The following is a 20,710-nucleotide window of genomic DNA, read 5'->3' on the forward strand; positions in this document are numbered from 1 at the left end:
CATATCGTACCAAACATTTAGTGGCAAACTAAAACACACATAGGATATAATGATGAACTTGAAGGCCACAGAACTTCCTGTGAGTTACAAATATGTGGATACAGTATATATTATCAAATCAAAAGCTATTTTTTCAAATTAGCTGAGCTTGACTTTTTCCACGTATCGCCATGTACCAGCCGAAGTGGTTAAAGTTGGGAATCAAATATGTTTGAAAATATGTTTAAATGTTGAAAAAGTGGTGCACCCTGTCTCTTTTTTTCAATATTTAAAGGATAATTTCTGTATTTTTAAACTTGGATCCTATTTTTACATATTTTGGTGTCGAAATGACTAGTAGGTACAACAAGCTGTTGAGCACTGGCGTTTCCTGTAACAACTTTCTTCTCACAAGAATTCAGAGCAAAAACGGTCAGTGAATGACACTTCTGTTTCTTGTTAAAAAACAAAGGGTGTCACCGGGAGTCACTCGTAGGGATGCTTTCCATGATGTTGTCAGACACCTCTACAAACACACAATTGCCCCAAAGGAATATGTTGCAGCCGGTGCCGGCTGAAGCCATTTACTGCACGGATTCCAAAACGTTTTGTACCTACTAGACATTTCAACACCAAAATATGTGAAAATAGGGCCCTGGTTAAAAAGAAACTTACCCTTTAACCAAGACCATGATTTTTCCCTAACCTTAACCAAGTGCTTTGAGTTGCCTAAAAATAAAACCAAATTAAAAATATATATATAAATAAAAAATATTAGTCACTCTACTGTATGTCTACTGGGGTTTGTGTTGTTTTCTGTTTTATTTTGTTAAACCCTTTCTCTTGTGTTTGTGCTTAAATCACTTCCTGTCTCTGTGTTTTCTCATTCTCTGAATTTGACTGTGTTTTTGTCTTGTCATTTATTCATTCATTCTGTCCTTCCTGTTTTACTTCCTTATTCTCCTCTTCACTCATTTCTGGTGACTTCCCTTCCTCCTCTCGTGTTACTCATTCCTGATTGTTTCTACCTTTTCCACCTGTTAGCTGTTGGGGTTCATCTTCGTATGCTGTCGAGTGCTCCTGTTCTTTCTCCTGTACTTGGAGTTTTTGTTGATGTTTGGATTTATTTTTGGTTTCCAGACTTTGGATATTTGCCTGCACCTGCTTGTTTTGAACTACTTACTCGTTTTTTGGACTCTTGCCTGCCGTCACACCATGTAAGCCTGTTCAACTTTCTGTTGTTTCTTAATAAACACTACAAACTGTATCTGCTCCATCTAGTGTCTGCATTCTGCGTTCGATCCCATTTCCCACTGTCTGTACTCTGCAAAACATGGCAGCTAGTTGCAAGGAGTAGGTATTATAGGGAAAACAAATGAAATACATATCAATTTATGGTTTCTCTTTACTGATAAGAAATGTAACATTTCATACAAAATGCATTTGCTATTTCAGACTATTCTAATGAGAACATCAATTTTAGGGATGCAGGGTTTGCATCAGTTTCCAATCATGAAGTAATAGGCATTGATGATAATACTAACCATACATTGGGTTACATGTCAACAGTGATCAACGATATCATTAACACAAATGCGTACCAGTGGTGGTATTTAGAGCCTGGTACGAACCGCTGGAAAACCGATCTATTTATGATAATAGTTTGACACAAATATAGCATATAAAACTAATCCTGATGAGTCGATAAATTAGCAAATGAAGGTTACACAAGAAAACATCAGTCAGACTGGCAATCAGGAGCACCGGGATGTTCTGTGGGCTGCTTGAGCAGCCGAAACAAGAATTATCATTAACCCTTAAGATAAATAAAAAAAATTTTAATTTAAAATCATACTTGTACTTGCTGTCCTGGCATTTGGCCTTTGTGCCCTCAAGCCAAGTGGCCTCGCCCCTAAAATGGTACAATTCAAAGCTTCCCTGAAACTAACAATTATCTTCATTATCGATTAATCTCTTGGTCTATAAAACATCAGAAAACAATGAAAAATGCCCCAAATCCTAGAGCCCAGGCTGACATCTTCAACTGCTTAATTTTGTCTGACCAAAAGTCCAAAAATATTACATTTTCAGTCATTTAAGACTGAGAAAAGCAGTACATTCTCACATTGAGAACCTTGAACCACTGAATGCATTATTGCTTGATAAATGACTTGATGATGACTCACTTGATTATTTCTCATGATTTTTCAGAATAATTGCACATCATTTCATGACGATCGACTAATCATTACAGCTCTAAAATAGTGTCAAATCTTGATGCATATTTGGAGGCTCCCTGTGGCTGACCTACTGTATCTTATGGAAGTTTTGATATCAGCCCTCTTGCCCACAAAGCTACTTGATGGTTTGACTGTTTGATGGTTAAAAGATGTGAGCGACAGACACACTCCTCCACAAGTACTACTGGATATAAATACACATGCCACTTTCAAGGGTCTTATCCAGGCAGCCAGTCTCTCTCTCTCTGTTTCTGCCAAACACAAACACACATGCAGAGGGGTAATGTAAGTGCTCTGGAGGTGGGGAGCTGCAGGGACAGCTGCAGACTAAATAGAGAAAGAGACAACTAGAATTATGGCAGTTGAGGCTGATTTGGCTATGCTAAGTACCCTACTCTTTAAATGCATCAGCGCAGCACCCTGCACATGGCTAATGGGTGGCTACATCACAACTGTCACAAGATGGATGCTTGTTAGTGAGATAAATGATTATTCCTGCAAAGTATTTTAGCGCAAAGTACAGGCTGTTATTCTTTGGCGGTGTAATGTTTAGCAACATCAAAATTACTGCTAAAGACAGTCAGAGAATTTGTGAAAAAGATATCCAGTTCAGACACAGACTTCCAAGTTTCTCACTGATCTTTCACTATGGAGTGAAAGGATCAGCTAAAGTTGCAGCTATCTCCTCATGTGGTAAAATAATGGATGAATATAGCAGGGAAGGGTGACTCTGGGAGGTACTGAGATGTCAGGAGAGTTATCTAAATGAGATCTCTGCAGACCTGAGGACAGAAGGGTATGTGTCGCTGTCTGAGAAAGACATGTGTGCACATGTGTGACCATGTGTGTGTGTGCTGCTTTGTGTCCCGGCTTTAAAAGCACATTAAAGCACACTAAAACTAATTCTGATAGTATCTCTTCTATTCAGTGAGTTTTATGTGGATCTAAGATGAAATCGCACCAGAAGAGTCACAGTGTTTTAGTATTTCTGCCATATGAAGAACCATGCAAGGCACAGAGTAGTGGCTGGTGCTTTTCCATGCCATCTGAGAGACAAGCATTTTGTTAAATGGGCAACGTCCAATCAATGTTGTCCATCCATTTTCCCCCCATTTATTCTGGTTTTAGTTTTCTGTTAGACACTTTAGTTAGATTACATCACTAGATTAGCCCAGACATCCTTTTCCCCAGCCACTTCCTCCAGCTCCTCCTGAGGCGTTGCCAGACTATATGGTTATCCCTCCTGCATGTTCTGGGTCTGCTTCCAGTAGTGCCTGACATACCATCACAGGCCTCCTTATCTCCTTTCAACACGAAGGAGCAGCACCCAGATATCCAAAGCTCCTAACCATTCCATTACACCCTGAACAAATATATAAACATCAGGTTTTGAATCCCTGCTTCAATGTCAGTCATCCTCCAAATCATTAATTTCCTTTAAATGTTTTACTGGAAGTGTAACTGTACAGTTGAATGCACTCAAACTGAAAACAGTGGAAAGCACAGACCAGTTTAGAGAAGGGGTTCTCGAAGTCTGACACTGTGAGCCCCCCGTCAGACAAAATTTAAACAACCATGGTCTGTATTTGTTTTTCTAAGCCAATATCTGTTTTTGGCAATTTTGGCAAATTGGCACCATTAATAGCATGCCGAATTAGCTACTAGCAGACTCAATTACTTTGATAGCCTACTGAAGAAAACTTAAAAACTTGCTGATTCTCAGGCAAGTTCTGTAATTATAAGGAGCGTTGTTTTTCTTTGATTTCTAAGCAGATTCATCAATATTTATTTGCGATAGTGATAATTATGTCATGGGAAAGTCCAAGTCACACTAATTTTAAAAATATGTATACCATGTCTGTGTGTTCAGATGACAGTTATGACTCCAAGAATAAGTATGATTTCTGAAGCACCTTTTAAAGCACCTTACTTGATTCCATGAGTTGTGTGCCACATCCACTGCTGCAGCTCTAACTGCTGACCATGTTGATAAGAGGACCAAATCACTGGGCCAAACTACAATATCTAACTTCCTGTTCAGGGCTCGACAATAACGGTGGCCCGATGGCCCGGGGCCAGTAAAATGTAACGTCGGGACAGTTGAACTAGCAACTTGTGCCAGTGCAAAAACATTAGTATTTAAAAAATAAATAAATAATGAAACTCAACATCCTGCAGTTGTTTGCAGCTCTTGGCGCACGCCGATGTCCAATCCAGAGTTGTAGTTACGTGACGAGAGGTTGTCAAATGTTATTTCTCTAATCTCAATCATGCGGCAACCTCTGGGTCTGAAAGTGAAACCATGCAGACGGAACTTAAAGCTGCATTCTCTCTAATGGCCAGCAGGGGGCGAGTTCCATTAGAAATAATGGTAAAATGTTGCTACTTCTCAGCTGATTTATTACCTCAGTAAACACTTTTAAATGAGTTTATAGTATATTATGGTCCTATTTAGGGGAAAATAGACGATAATGCAGCGTTTGCTTTTGGACAGGACTACCTTGTGATTGACCGGTTGCTACCATGGCAACCTGTTCATCAGGATAGAGGCGACTCCTGTCCGCTGCTCTGTGTACATTTTTCATAGATGGCTGTCAGCAGGAGAGCATGTCATGTTTGAGTCTGTTAGTATGTTTTGTTTTAAAAGTAAATTGTTTTGTTAATCATTTTATTTCTTACAATTTTAACTGTGATTAGCCTACATGTTTGTTTAGTTTTTTTATATCCAGGATGTAGGCCTATTTAATAAACGATTAAACAGTAAGTTTCAAACCCAGTGGCCCGGTGGGGCCAGTTGCAAAAAAGTTTAACGTTGAGCCCCACTGTTGTTTTTAGAACACTAGCATGCTCCTGTCCCTTTCAACACATCTTTCACTATCCCGCAACTTCAGGGACACCTTGCATTTTGATTTGATTTTGATATTATTGTGCTGTGGAAATAAAATCAAATATTTCTAGTTTTTTAATTAATCTGTGGAAAGATAGACAAGTCTGGACATTGTTTGACTCCTTACTCACAGATACCCACGAAGGTTCAGTCCAGTATGATTTTTACACAATTGGCTGACTTAGGAAGCATTGCCTTGTTCTGAGGTTGTCAATACTTCAAAACAAATTTAAATTTACCTATTGCCAACAATGTTTTCTACTCTTCATTAAAACATAACACAGTTAAAGAGTATGAAAGATTATGTTTTTTAATTCCACAGTGATGCGTTGTTTCCCTGCAGCCCACCTCCTGGTCCTAGCCCAGATTTTGAATAGTGCGCAACACATTCCTTCAGAAAGAATTTGCAGGGTTTGGGATGTGGAATAATAACACAATCATACAACAGAAAGAATAACCTCCAAAGTGAAGTATATCCCATCTTCACACCTGTTGTGAGAGTTGCTGTTTCTTATGGTCGTTAGTTGTTCACACAGCATATACAATAACCACACAGTATGCCTTAACCAAGATAGATAAAGCCATGTTTCCATTCTGACCAAGAGAATGTTTACACTGATAGAGAATGAAGGAATAATCATTTCTCAGTCCTGCTATCAATACCATCAAGTACGTGAAAAGAAGGATCTGCCATATGGTATAAGTTTCAGTGCACCAGGGCTTACACAAAAGTAAAATTGAGATCTAGAAAAACAAACTGGATTCACAAATTCCTGTTCGAAGGTTGTAAATGTTTGAAGGCTTTTTATTTATTTGTAAATTAATTGAATGTATACATTATTATTAATTTGTGGAATTTGTTTGTGTATTTGCAGAACAGTTTTTGATAAATATTGCAAATTACAAATCTTTTTTTTGTATTTGTGGAAGTGTGTTTTATATTTACAGATTTGTTGATCTGTTCACACAAATGATAATGAGACAAATGGACCCACAGCCTACAGGTCCTGACCACTAAAAACTCTCTACTTCCTGCTGGACTAAAAGCACTCTCTTCTTTGAAAGCCAATTCCTTTCCACCCCATTATCTCCACAAGCATGTTAAACCCTCAACTTAATCGTTTATTATTGATAGCTCGGCAGGAAGCAATCCCTCCCGGTGTTATGGGAAAATGGTTAAAGCTGATGTGTAAAAGATGTAGGTTGAGGGTTTATGAAGTCAGTCTATGCATGGCATGGCAGCCTTTGGCTGAGCAGAGCTGCATAGCCTAAACCGTGTTTAAGCATGTTTCCTTTATGTTTAGTGTGTGTGCAGAAAAGGAAGTACGTATAAGTGTGTTTTACAGTTGTAGTGCCCAACTCGCTTGGCGAAAAACAATAATGAGGTCAAAAGAATTAGATTCTTATTTATACGAACAAAATGTTTAAAGTTAACCGTTCACTACGCCCCTCCTCCCTTAGTTAATGTTGCTACGCCTGTCAATCCAATCCAATCCACTTTATTTCTATAGCACATTTTACAAACACAAAGTTACCAAAGTGCTGCACAGAAGACTCAAACATACAAAACAATTAATATAAAATTTTGTAAAAACAAGCTGCACATGTGCAGTTTAGAGATAACTTTACCACTAGAAACTCTTTATTTTTGAAACAATGACCACCTGATTTCACACAGTGGTAGATGAATGCAGCGTTCTTCTCATTTCTAGCCAGTGACAACCTGTGATTGTGTCAGCTGAAATGACAGCAGTTTTATCAGCTGTAGCCAATTATGCTAACGTTAGCTACAGGCTTAGACACTGAGTAGATCCACGATACCCTACTAAAAGACTGAGGGCTGAAAGTCAGAATCCTTTCACCATGATCCACGTAGAACACATGGACATTTTAAAAAAACTAAAAACATTCTTGTATTGCAGTGTAGAGCTAATAAGTCTTGATAACTTTTTTTCACTTTTAACGTTAAGAGAGAAAAGACTACGAGGACTAACAGATGTGTTTGACAGTGCTATCTTGGATAACAAGTTCAGCTGGGGCTGCTGAAATATGAACTGATGTAGCCGTAAATTACCCATTTCAGCCAAGGACACCAAGAATACATAGATAATACAGCCTGGGATTTTCATCATAACTGCAGAGGACTACCAGTTTACACCACTGCTTTGAGCCATTTCTAGTATGACTATTAATCCTCAAAAAGCTACACAAATGCAGTGGAGAAGCACCAGTGTGACCTCGTTTTAAAGACCAAAAGGTCATGTAACCATGCAGTTTGGGCAGAAAAGAAAAGATAAAGAACATGAGGAAACAGGGGAATAATGAGGAGATAATGTTCAGCAAGCAAGCGGGCGAATCAGGATATGTAGATCTTGATTTTGCAACAATGAAGAGCTCCATGTGCAGTATCTGACGTGTTACTGCTAATTACCAAATATATCAACCGTTTGATGTGAAATTGTACAATAAAATTATTTAGAACAGCTTAAGTAATTTGCAACCTTATGCTAAACAATAAAAAAATACTTCAGCAGAAAGCCATCTGTAAACACATCTGTATCTGCTCTACATAACAGCAGAACTGCAACCATGGCAACGTAAACAAATCTGGCAAGGTTGCTGTTCAGTCTCAAATTTCATAAATGAAATGGTTTCATGCTTTCTAAATTAAAAGTAATGTTGGTTGATTGTATTGCTGGTTAACTGTATTGGAAAACACACATACACACACACACACACACACACACATACACACACACACACACAATACAAGGGGTTATCTCAACAACACAGCCCAGAGTGACTCACAGCTCCACCATTAGCCCACACATGGGAGAGGAAAGATAAGTCTAACCTACAAACAAAGTAGTGATACTTATAAAACATTGATCAGATCACCACTACCGTCTGTGAACCAGTCATTTGCCTTTCTTTCCCTCTTCCCCCTCCATTATTCAATTCTCTCTGTATGATGCTTACATCCCATTGCTTCTTCTTCCACCCCACTTGCCTTTAGCTGCAAACAGTAGATGGAAGCTTATACCTGTTGACCTACATTACCACTGTCTTGACAGACCTGAATAGAGTTGCTTCTATCCTATTGAGAGCTTAGTAATGTATAGGAGACGGGACACACGTTGACTGGACTACCTATGTTCATTCAAGCACATAGCCTAACTGTATCATAGTAAGCAGACTGTCAGTTTTTTTCTGCTTGGTTCATTTTATAGGTTAGTATTTACGATATTAAAGTACTTTTTTGAAAAAAAAAACCAAAACATTTTAATGTTTGCTACTGATTATCCAGACAGTATCGTTAGTCAAAATGCACCACTATTAACTGCCCCCCAGCGAATGACATGACTAAGCACAGAGGAAAAACTGTTATAAACTGCCTATCATTAGCAGGTAAGATTAGTGCTGCAGGAGGTGAATGGATCTAGAGTGAGAGCTAGTCAGGATTACAGCGAGGAAGATGTCAAATGACAAGATGGTTTTCTTCGACATGAGTCAAAGATTCGGCCAACGAAGAGAGTAGCTATAGGTCCATATGATTTTGTAAGGTTTACACTTGACCTGATTAAAGGGTAATTGACAGTTTAGTCAGACCAGTTATCCACATGCTCTCTCACACATTTTATGCCACAATAGCTGATGTAGGGCAGCGAATATTGCTCAGCACCCTAAAAATGTTGACCTACATCTACACTGACTTTCACAAGAGGATAAACTATCTCCTGGAACTCTATGAAAACAAGGTCCAGTGCCATGCTATGAACAGAAAGTCAATACTCATTGGTTTCAGTTTGTTAAAAACAATGTTCCCCACAGGCTCTATCTGTTGTCCGACATAACTATATCAGAATAGAACAGAACTGATATTGGGTTCTGCAAGACATTTCTTCAGTGCTGGCACAGTGCAAATACAATGTAAAGATTCATGGAATTCATGGAATTCCTGGAATGGAGGTCTGTAAATGTAAAACTATGTCCACAGAGACTATAATATCTACATTACACAGATACTGTGTATCAAACATACTGTATAATATATTTCAGTGGATTTGGAGCAGCAAACAAGTACTGCAGGGGCTCTATTGATCTAACAAGCAGTAATTCAAGTTAGGCACCGGCCCAAAACAATAATACAGTCAATAAGCAGACTAACTAAGCAGCAAACAACCAGTTCCAAAAAAACACCCGATTCAGCAACACTCAATAATACACATCTGCATCACTCCTCAGTCCTCTTTCATCTTGGGAAGATAATGCTGATGTCCAATTTACTTTTGTCTTTGAAATATTCCCTTTCATTTCAGCAGTCTTGCTTTACTCTAAAAGAGATTCAGCCCTTTGTTTGTTGAATTTTCTGTTTCAGTTTGTGGAGGCACTTTAAATGAATTGGTACAGGTTGACAGTTTATTGTGTTATATAAATCTGATTTATAGAATAGAAAAACTGTAATGTGTTTGTATTAAAAATACACTTTAAAAAGTAAACCTAAATGAGATTATCAACACAGAAGTCAATGATCAACATCACCCTGAACTGACCTGCATGTACCGGATACCAAACAAATACAGACAAGACATGAAAGATACAATGACTTCAGACTGATCTATTGTGTCCCATTTTGAGCAAGTAAAACAATCAAAAGGCTCTCAGTCAATTATCTAATAAATTGAACTGATGCAATATAATTATCACTGTGGAACAAACCCTGGACTTTCTCCATTGATTGCAAGATGATTGATCCTTACAGAGACAGGCTCATTTTGTGGCTTGTGCCAACACTTGCTTCAATGATATAAAGTTCAGTACTAAAAGCTGAAACAAACTTCTGTGGATTAACAAAATCTGTTCTCTATCCAGAGTCTCTTGAGCATGAAACAAAGCATCTTCTGGAAGATAAAACAAATGGCATACATCATTTCTCTTCTATGAAACATCTCAGTAAGGCAGTAGCAGTCGGAACTATAAATGCTGAGAATTGTAACTTTTGACTGGCCTCCTGACTACAGTCTCTTTGTCTAAATGAAATGGTAAATAAAGCCTTATATATAAAGTCTTCTCTGTCCACCAAATAGCTTCTGAGCTAATGTGGGCTGCTAGGCAGTGGTGGGCCGGGGTGTGAAAGGATGACATGCGACCAGTGGAGATGCTCTCATCAGCGAATCTCGGCTGCACAGTTTGAAGCTCAGCCACTGATTCATACCAGTCCACATGACTTCACACGCTGATCCTCACTGATAACGTGCCAGGATTAGGGCCACCGTGTGTCGATAAGTGAGTGTGTGTCTGAGTGCAGTTCTCAGGCCTAAGATCTGTGGAAAAGCCACAGATATGCACACCCCATATAGCCACTGATTCCTGTCAGTAGACCCACCAAAAAAAAACAAAAATAAATCTTTCTACAAAAAATGTGACCTGTTTGTTAGACTGCTTTTGACTTTGCTTTGTTTATGTTTGCAACATACATTTTTTGTATCAAAGGGTCACAAGCCAAAGTGTAGAAACCCATGGGACTATGGACAGGAGAGAGTCAGGGCGACAACTGAAAAACTTGACTGCTGGTCAACTTTAGCAAGAAATGGCAGAATGACAAAAAGCTAAATACAAAATTCTGTAGGCCGGAAACAGACATTTGAAATGCTCTAAAGCACTAATTTTGGGTAAAAAGTGTGGACAAAAGTGTCCTGTAGTAGCTCTTAACCTCTCTTAATGGTATTGAAGTGTTAAAGGAGTAAAAGCCTTCTCTGCCCTTCCCTGGTTGCTTCGGTCTATTTTTCTCTAACTACCCCTTCCTAACTCATTGTATCCCAGGAAGAAAAAGCAGGAGCAGGTAATACTGTCAGAGCCTGTTGAAATCAGATGTAGAACAAAGTAACACTAGGTGTGTTCTTAGTCTCAGCTTATGTCCCTCCATCTCTTTCTGTTCATTTGTTTTTCTTTCTGACTTTCCCTTTCCTCTAATTGTTTCACTCTCGCCTATCTTATCAGTTCATCTTAGTATTTAAAGAATAATTTGATGAAACCGTTCTGCTCTGGAGTCTCTATATCATATTTGACTACAAAGTAAATACAAATATGTGTTTTACATAGATCACAAATTAATCACATATTTCAATGTAAATGCTAAAAATACATTGTAGCACATCCACAGACACTTCAAACAGATGTACTAACAAAGACAATGATTCGCATACACAAAATGACACGTAACAGGCATCATGCATGTCTATTTTTTCAAGGAAGATAGCTACTAGCAATGTACAGATTTTTCATGTCTACATCAAGTCATCTAAAGGTAAATTACTGAAGACGCACAAAATATGAAATTTGCTTATATGATTATAGTGCCACCAAACCAACTGCCAAAAAAAAATAGATCCTTAAAATCCTTGATAAGAGATCCTACAGATAATTAGGCACAGCAGGTCTATCAAGTTTTGGATTTCTCCACATTCTGGGGAAGTGTGGCTAAGCAATACTCACCATTTAACTGAGTTTGGGGGTTGGTGAATTTCATTTGGCCTTTTCTAAAACCAGAAATAAAAGAGCAAAAATGTAATGAATGGATTAAACAGTATGTTTATCTGCTCTGACACACACAACAATCATTAGCATATCCAGCTAACTAGCTTACACCTTACAATAGTAACTGTTCCTTCATAGAAAGTGTTAATTCAAAGGTCAAGGATGACGTTATAAACAATTACAATAGTTTGTGGGGTTACAGGTTACCAATGTCATACATAAGTCCCAAGAAACATTAAAAAGTCAGCCGGAGACAGCATTTTCGATTCATGGAGCTAATGTTAGCTTAATTAGGTAGCTAGCTACAGTTGATGAACCATTCGGAAACGATGTTGTTCATTGTTTGTTTAGCAATATTTACACTGTTAATATGTCTTTGTATAAAGGGAATATATTTAATTTTATTTTTCATAAATACTCTGATGACTTGTATGCACTTGCAAAACCCAATAAACAAAGTAAAAAAAACAACAGAAACAACATTGCTCATGAAGGTGGATAGTAATATCCCAAGCTACTGTGAACCAAGTGAATCTATTTCCTAGTACTTAGCAAGCACACGCACGCACACACACACATACGCAGACACACTAACTCACTTCAGGGGGATTGACTGGAGCTAGCTGAGAAAGTAGCAGCCATCATTACCTTGTCTGCTTGTAAACCACGAGGGCCAGAGCAATCATCACCCTTAAACACAACGTTTCCTATTACTCTGTGCACACACACACACACACACACACACATACATGCATGGTCCATTTCTGCAGATGGATAAATTACAGGGAGGGAATTGTACAGTGGCACAGCCGTTCAAGGCAAAGGAAATGAAGAGGCTAAGCTAGAAGGATAATAGAATGATGGGGAAAAACAAAGCGAAATAATTTATAATGCATTGTAGCATACAGCATAACTGCACAACCAGGAGCCCTGCCTTTTTCCTGGAGCATTAAAAAAGAGACGAGACAGCTGCTTACACTAGCTGAAAGAGGTGAAGGACCTAGTTTCTACTGTTGGCTTTTTAGGTGAAGGATGTCATGCTATTATTAACCAGATAATGTAAAAGGAAACAACTGACCACTGATACGTTTGGACATTAAGAATGTTAATGCATGAGTGACAACACAATTGCCTAATCTACCCAAATTAATTCAAGGATTTAGAATTACATGATCCCTTTGTTAACCAATTAGAAACCTGTGCTTAACTGTTGCCATTACAGGGATCCACCATTTTGTTTGCCCTGTTGCAGTAAAACTCACAACAAACAACAGCAGCATGCACCTACCTTCTCCTCCTCCTCCTCCTCCTCCTCCTGCTCTTCCTCCTCTTCCTGCATCTCACGGCTGACTTAGGGAGTTGTCTTCTCTTCTTCTTAAGCACACGGGGGAGTTTAAAAGAAACTCGTTCCTGGCTTAATTAGAGCTACCCTGGCAGCGCTGTGAATGTTGCACTACCAGAACCGTAAAAGGCTGCTGGATTTCCTGAAAAAACAGGCTCGCAAGCAAGCACGCAACAATCCCCCATGGAGTACATACAGCTAACAAGCCTATATGCTGCACATTTAGCCTCTCCTTACACTAATAGATAGCTACATTTAACCCAGCTACGAATTAGCAAGTCAGTCCAAACACATGACAGTGTAACTGCTGCTTCCTCTACACACCAGTTCATCAGCACACTCATGTAAATGCCATTAGATTACAAACAATAACTTTATAGGTGCATAATGTAATGCCCAATGTAAATTGTGAATAGTTGGCCAGTAATTACACAGTAACAAATTGTTCAAGATTTTATATTGGTCTTGTAGCATTGCAAACACTACACAAATAGAGAAGTATATCAATCAATCTAATGGGCACACTACATGAGCATTAGCCTGCAGCTGCTGCTCTGACAAGTTACACAGTGTTAACATGCCCTACACGTCAGAGTGGATCTCTTTTTTTATATCAGTTAAGTCTCTGCATCCCTCTTTTGTTGTAATTTCCTGCAGTTTCATGCCCAGGCATCAAAGAGAGCACAGCTGTGTCATTGGATGAATGCTTTAATCTATTCAGCCAGCGCATCTGTGTGCTCTGTCTTACGCTACGTCATTAGCTGCAGCCATAATATGTGTGGCTGGTAAGAGTTATGTGAGAATTCACGTGAGTGCATTCAGTCATGCACACATACAGTAGGTATGAGTCTGGCTGCATATGTGCACATGTCTGTGTGTGCTCTCATGCAGGAATCAGGCTAAAAATGCAATATACACAATGACAAAGACACACACAGAAGATGACATGAGAGGATAATGAGGGACTTTTTTATGCCCAAACTTGTGTTGGGTTCCCGCCATATCAAGACATCACTTCACAGACACTAATCTACGTGATGGTAAAGTTTCCAAGCAGTGCTAAATTTAGACCGGATTGCTGCTTTTGACTGACGAGGGATCAGAAATAACATACTACATAGTACAAAAAAGAAAAGAAGTGGAGCTCCACAGGAGATTTCTACAAGCCACAACATTTTCATCAACACTGTAAATACTGTTTCAACAGTTCTCCAGTAAAACATTGACTGTTTACAGTCACATCAGCTGACACAGGAACACATCCATCGTGTTGACCAGCATGGCAGGAATCTTGATTGCAAAACTGACTCTGGGAACTGAATGGAGACAATTTTTATAGAGCCACAAACCAAATGTTAAGATAGATTCGATTGTCTTGGCTCATATAAATCATTGTCAACTGACTGCGTCCAATCAGAAAGCCATCTATTCTGTATAATTAGCTTAGAAACAGGATGCTATTTGTCTTCTGTGATGCTGATTGAATGAATTTCAATCATTGGTAAGAACAAATGAAATTCCAAGCACTTGCTGCTCAATCGGAGAACACAGTTGTCCAGTTTAAGCTCAGTGGCTTTGATAAATTATGGTGTGATGTTTATTTAAATCAGACTTTAACATTAGTGGGCTTTAATCTCTAGACTATTCGCTAAATCCCTCCCCTGAACAGCGTTTATCCATTCATAGCCCAGCAATCGTAAATCTTTTTGATTTCTCAACATGTCTAAGTGGTGTGCATGGAGCTGTAGCAAGAGCTACTTGCTGCATTTATAGAGTTAAGTAAATTGTGTCTTTTTTAACCTTTACAAAACCAAAGACATAAGTGAAAGAGTGTGAGGAATGGATTAAACAGCATGTTTATCTGCTCCAACCAAAGCTGTAAACATTAACACATCTGGCTAACAAGCTTAAAGGAGTAAAAACTAAACTGACTACTACTTAGATTGTGGGGTTACAGGTTACATTAAAAAAAGATAATCCTGGATGCTATCAGAGTTTAGGCTAATGTTAGCGGTTCTGTCTTGCACATTATTGTATTAGTTTATACTCCAGAAACCACGTTTGCCAAACAAATTGGTTAATCCTCCATCTCTTGCACTGTATGGGAACATGGATTATGCTATTGCTAGACATTATAAAGAAAAAAAACATGGGTTGGCTACTACTCTTAAATGTATTAGCTTTGAAAGAGTGAGACCCAATCCAAGAAGGGGTAACCTGATTAACCAATTTTTAGGAAGGGAAGCTTTTTGGATTCATAGATTTAACACGATTGAGCCTCATGGATTTGGAAACACAGGATTTTAGCTCTTTCCTGTGAATTATGATTAGATATCTTTCCCTGAAGGTGTGTTGAGATACTGGGTCCTCTGCCCTGCCCGTCGTACATGGACCTAGGTAAGACCTATAGGTTATCTGCCCTAAAGTATTTAAGAGTTCCTTATGTGAAGTGATGTAATTCTTGTGACTCAATTATGTGTGATATTAATCACATTTTTGGTGTTTGGATCATAGTATTTTGTGTAAGATGCTGATTTTATAAAAATGTACAAACAGTAGAGTAAAAGAGTAAAATGTCATAGAAAAATGGTAATTTGCTGGTCATATGACCTACACAGTGTCTATTTAGCACACCTGTGAGTGTTTTTGTAATTTCACTGTGTGAACCTGAAGAAGCCATAGGTGAAACGCGTTGCTCACAATACTGCAAATTTCAGTGTGCGGCAGCTTGTTTTGCTTTTTCATAGCCTATTCCTGTGACCTACCACCTGTTGTTGCTGGGCACAGGGAATTTCTTGTTTTATAAACTATTATATGTTCAAGTGAGAGTGTTTAATGTTCAAATAAAAGGTCAAAAAAGGTGAAAATGCGGTCAGGTTTGGGCCATTGTTTCACATTGTCTCATCAAAACCTCTCAGATGGTTACAGTGTGGATGGTGGAGAGGATGCTATGATGAACGCCTCTGTGTGATAGCAGCCTGCATCTTCAACCTCTCTGTTTCCTTTGAAGTCTTCCCATGGGGGTGTGGGAGCTGGGGGTTGGTAATGAATCAAGCTGAGCCATAATGAATGTCCTTATTCAAGTTTGCTTTGATGAAATTCCACCTGAGTGATCTCAAATCACAGAACAAAACAGCGAGAGCTTGCTGACAACTGTTATGAAAGCTACACTTGCTGGCAATGTGATGGAGAGCATTGAGCGACTTCAATGATCTCTTCAGGATACTTTACTCTGTTTCTTTCCGTTGCTGCTTCCCTTTCTTCCTACTTCCTCTGTTATCAATGAGCAGGATGAAATCTAACGAGAGCGTCTACATTTTGCAATGATGTTTAAGTCCAAGTCTTCACTACTGAATGGTTGTCATGCCTCTACAATTTTGCTTTGCATCTATAAGAATATAATACACCCAGAAGAGAATTGAAAGAAATGAAACATTATTTATTGCAGTCCTGAACTGGGTCCTATGTACATGAGCCCTACAGAATGATATACCCAGTGTGAGCCTTGTCAATTCAACTGTACATTGTTTAAATACACCAAACACATTAAAATATCATAAAATACACTGAACTGATGTTCATTGTAGAACAATAACCCTGTTAACAAAGTTGACCCAATGGATACATTACAAGCTGCCATCTTAGTTATCTCACACTTCATTGCAAAATCACTGTCAGTGTGCTGCATTAGGCCATAGATATGAGCAAAATGGCCTTTTCACACTTCATATGAAATGAGGTGCAGCCACACTGTCGACATGCTTTGTAGAAGTCTGGGGCCCATCTGGAAGCCTGCGGTATTCAAGGTAGGTAGAAAAGACTGCCAGGAGTAACAAAAGAAGTAAGTAATTATAGAGAGAGAGATCTCATGGACAAAGCGCGCAATAGACTGCCAAAAGCATTTAGTTGTGCAAAGCAGCAACTGCTGGTGCTGCTTCAGGTTATGAGTTGTGTTTATGACGGTTTGCTATGCAACTTTTGGTGTTTAACTAGACTTGTAATGCTCCAGTAAAACTGCCTTTTAAGCCGCAGTGAAAACCAGGTCTGTGTGAGGATTACACTTCTAAAAGTTGATTAAGTCAAAATCAAGTTGAGAATTAAGGACATAAGAAGGTAGGAACCAGATTGAAGCTTTTGTGTCAGCTTTTAGTCATTCATTGTCTCAAAATGTTACATTACTTCTCATTCTTTAATACTGACTTAAATTCATTTGAGAGTTTGTATGTATGAACTAAAAGTACTCCCAGTCTGCCTCTTTATCTCTTTTTGGCCTTAAAGGGCAGAACTGGCCTCTGTAATACAGCTGATATGAAATACTGGTTTTGTTTTGCATTGATACAGATACAGGCTCATTTTCGGTCCTAAAGTGTACAGTTTCCAAAAGTGCTTTGGGGGCAGGGTGCAGACACAGCAATTGGCTTTCTAATGCTGCCCATTCTAAATAGGTATCACTTTAATAGCGATTAAACTGGAATTAGGCTCAAACTGGTTACTACCACAGTTTACTAGTACAATACATGCACGCACACACAGACACAGGAAATGCTTGAAAACACAGATTTAGGCCTCTATTGCACCTAGATGCATGCCAAATAACCATCCTTTTTGTCAACAAACAGCGAAGCTGAGGCATGTTAACACTTCTCACACACACACGCACACAGAAACAGCGTAACTCCTTCAGGCCGGGGGGTGGGTGACAGAGCTGTAAGGGCCAGCTCTGTGTTGGGCAGCAACAGAGGCAGATGCAGCTCTCAGTAGCCTGAGGGCATCACTGGGTATTCAAGCTTCACTGGGCCTCTTCATCAGTGTCCTCTGATGCCTTAGCCCCATGACCAACAGCACACACACACATGTCCAGCACAGAGCCAGTCAGGCCTTTCCAGCCTTTCGTACAAGAGGGGAATTGGGAAAGAAGTAGAACAGCCTCAATGAGTGCAGACACACACAAGTTAGACTGAGAAAACTGTAGAGGATGTAGGTTATGGCAGACTGTGTCTCTTCTACTAATTCTGATGCTATGAGAGTATTTAGGTTAACTCTTTCTGTTTGTGTGTTCTCTGCTCAAGGAAGGACACAAACATGTCACAGCTCAAAGACAGTCAGCACAACATTTAAGATCTATGACAAACAGCATTTTGATTGGGCTGCTGAATGTCAGATCACACTAGATGTTATGCGGATCTACTTTGATCTGTGGCTTTAAATCCGCCACTTTACAAGGTGGATTTACAAATCACATTATAAGGACAACACCTGTACCATTTACTATGTAACATGTAAAGTGCGGTAGCGTATTCTACAGCTTGGAAAGACTTTAACAAGAAGCCTATGCGTGCACTCATTATATCGTCCCACATTTCTCTAAATTGCTTTATTTTCATCTCTCCTCCTCTGTCATATTGTCTCTTTCATACGCTCGATCTCTCCCTGTCTTCCTTTCTCTCACGCATAGACACAAACACACACATACACTCACCTCATTTTGTCACTGACATGCCAAGTCGTGCAGAAAACACAAGGGAATCTTTTTTTTAATCCCGGGACAAAAAAAACAGCAAAATGCAATAACCTGGGACAAAATAGCTGACATCTGAAGATGAGTCTGGCATTCAGACAGACTGCTCGGTTGCAGCCCAAAATGAGCAAAAGCGACAGACTGAGAGAAAGAAAGACCCCCTACACGGACAGATAGATAGGCACGTCTGTATTTTCAATCCGCTAATCTCTGGTCTTTTGATCCCCTTATTCTCCCCCATCTTTTCCCCTCACCTTCATTCTCCACTCTCCCATTTATTCCCCTATTTTAATCCCAATATTTCACCCATCTGTATTTTCCTTTCATGCTCTTCTTCTGTTAAATGACCTCCACATCTGGGCTGCAGCTTATCTGTCTACACTCATCCCCCTCTCCAATGGTCACCTGTCCTGCTCTTCCTCTTGTCTGCCCTCCTCTCATAACCTTTCTTCTCACGTCTCTTCTATTCCGCCGTCTTCCTCCCCCCTCTCTCCATCTCTCTTCATCTTTCCTCTCCTCTCCGCTCCTCTATCCAAAACCTTGTTTGCATGCTTCCACACCATGCTCCTTGATTACCAAGATCGGCCACCGCAGGTCCGCCAGACACTTGGTTAAAATTGCCAACGAGTCTTTCGAGAGGCTCCTATATAAATAATGGGCCAAATCGGATGCTTCAATTACAGTACTTTGTTGTGTTGTGTTGTTGTTGTGTTGTACAGTACAATTACAGTACAATACAACACTTTCCCACCCTTGCATTTCAAACACTATTTAACCACAAAGAAAGTGATATAGTGAGATATTGGCCTGTGGCACGAGGTCAGTCTTGAAGGTTAAGGAAGTAGCCCCAACAGAGAACACATAATACAATGTGCATAGTGAAGGAGTGTTAGATTTTCTTCTTCTGGTCAAATTATTCAATGATGACGACTCCCTCTCACTCTTATGTAATTGTGAATTTGTGCGAGCAAGGAATGCTGCCCCCTCATATACAGCAAGAGCAGTCTAGTGCAGAGCCATAAGGACTAGAATAGTTATTCATGTGTTCATTACCGCTATCCTCTTCTAAGTACTCACCCCGCATCCAGAAACATTAAACAGGAGAGGACCTTCGAGTGGGTCTGTGCATGTGTGCGAGCGTACAAGGGTGAGAGAGAATGAGAAACAAAAAGAGAGGCAGAATATGAAGGGAATGAGGTTGTGGGATTGTGATAACTTCAAAGGTTATTATTATTATTACCGCAGGCTGAAGCCATGCTCTGGCATCCCTCAAGCTTTGATCATTATGTAAAGCTGTTGTGCTCGGTGCTGGCATTGAATACATTACAGAGTGGATAACCAGGGAGTGTGCAAGCAAGCGGTACACAGACCAACACATTGACTTAGCTTCTAAGTGTCTTCCAATTTTTGAAATGACACCCATCCCAACAACTCTAAAGGACGGCTAAGGAGAACCTTTTATCTAATCTCACCTTGATGTGTGATCTGGACAAAAAGGATCTTGATGGGTTGAGAGAGTGTACACCGTCATCACTGATATTTAAAGGGGCACTCCACCAGTTTTACACATGAGGATCAGCATACTAGTCACAAGAAGTACTACACCGCCTGCGAAAACAGTTTTATAATGTCTATTTTGGTTCTGGAGATGTTTTGGTTAGCAGAAGGTCAGCCAAAAAACAAAACAAAACAAAACTGGGGCCAAAGGGGGCACATGAATAGGCTAGAGGCCAAAGTGCAGTGGTTTAGAGGAAGGTATAGCTGGAAGGTTTAGCCACCATAGCCTTAACTGCAGAATACAATTTAACAACATTTTATTAAATATATTAATTGTATTTAAACTGATATTATAAGTTATAGTGTGACAATAGATTGTTGCTTGCATTACCGTTTCTATGAAAATTCCATACACTGTAAGTGACACTTTTTGGTTATTTGTAGGGCTGCAGCTGATGCTTGTTTTCATTCTCCATTAATCTGCAGATTAATTCAGATTCAGCAGTGCTGCACCAAAATAGCCAACTGCTGCCTTAATTGATTCAATATTGTTAAAAGCAAACTGTTGAAATACAACCCCAGATATGAAAATCCAGCCTATAATTGATTAATCACTTGACCATCACAATTTCCTGAAGAACAAGGCAACATCCTCAAAAATCCTCAAATATCAGAATAGTTGCTGATTGAACTTCTGTGGACCAAGTAAC

General features: G+C 39.3%; 1 protein-coding gene across 3 annotated transcripts in view; it reads right to left on the minus strand.

Moving 5' to 3' along the window:
* Window positions 1-20,710, minus strand: part of pak5 (p21 protein (Cdc42/Rac)-activated kinase 5) — a 71,761-nt gene that overhangs the window by 49,794 nt on the left and 1,257 nt on the right. The window contains exon 2 of one of the 3 annotated variants that reach the window (XM_038726121.1): window positions 11,602-11,645. The exons of the other annotated variants lie outside the window; for them this stretch is intronic. Within the exon in view, the coding sequence (XP_038582049.1) occupies window positions 11,602-11,635 (34 nt within the window). The 5' untranslated portion in view covers window positions 11,636-11,645. The remainder of the gene's footprint in view (window positions 1-11,601; window positions 11,646-20,710) is intronic. 3 annotated transcript variants of the gene reach the window in all.

Source organism: Micropterus salmoides, unplaced genomic scaffold, assembly GCF_014851395.1.
Source record: "Micropterus salmoides isolate LMB-PRFRI ecotype aquatic unplaced genomic scaffold, ASM1485139v1 Ms_hic_scaffold_18, whole genome shotgun sequence".
NCBI lineage: Eukaryota > Metazoa > Chordata > Actinopteri > Centrarchiformes > Centrarchidae > Micropterus > Micropterus salmoides.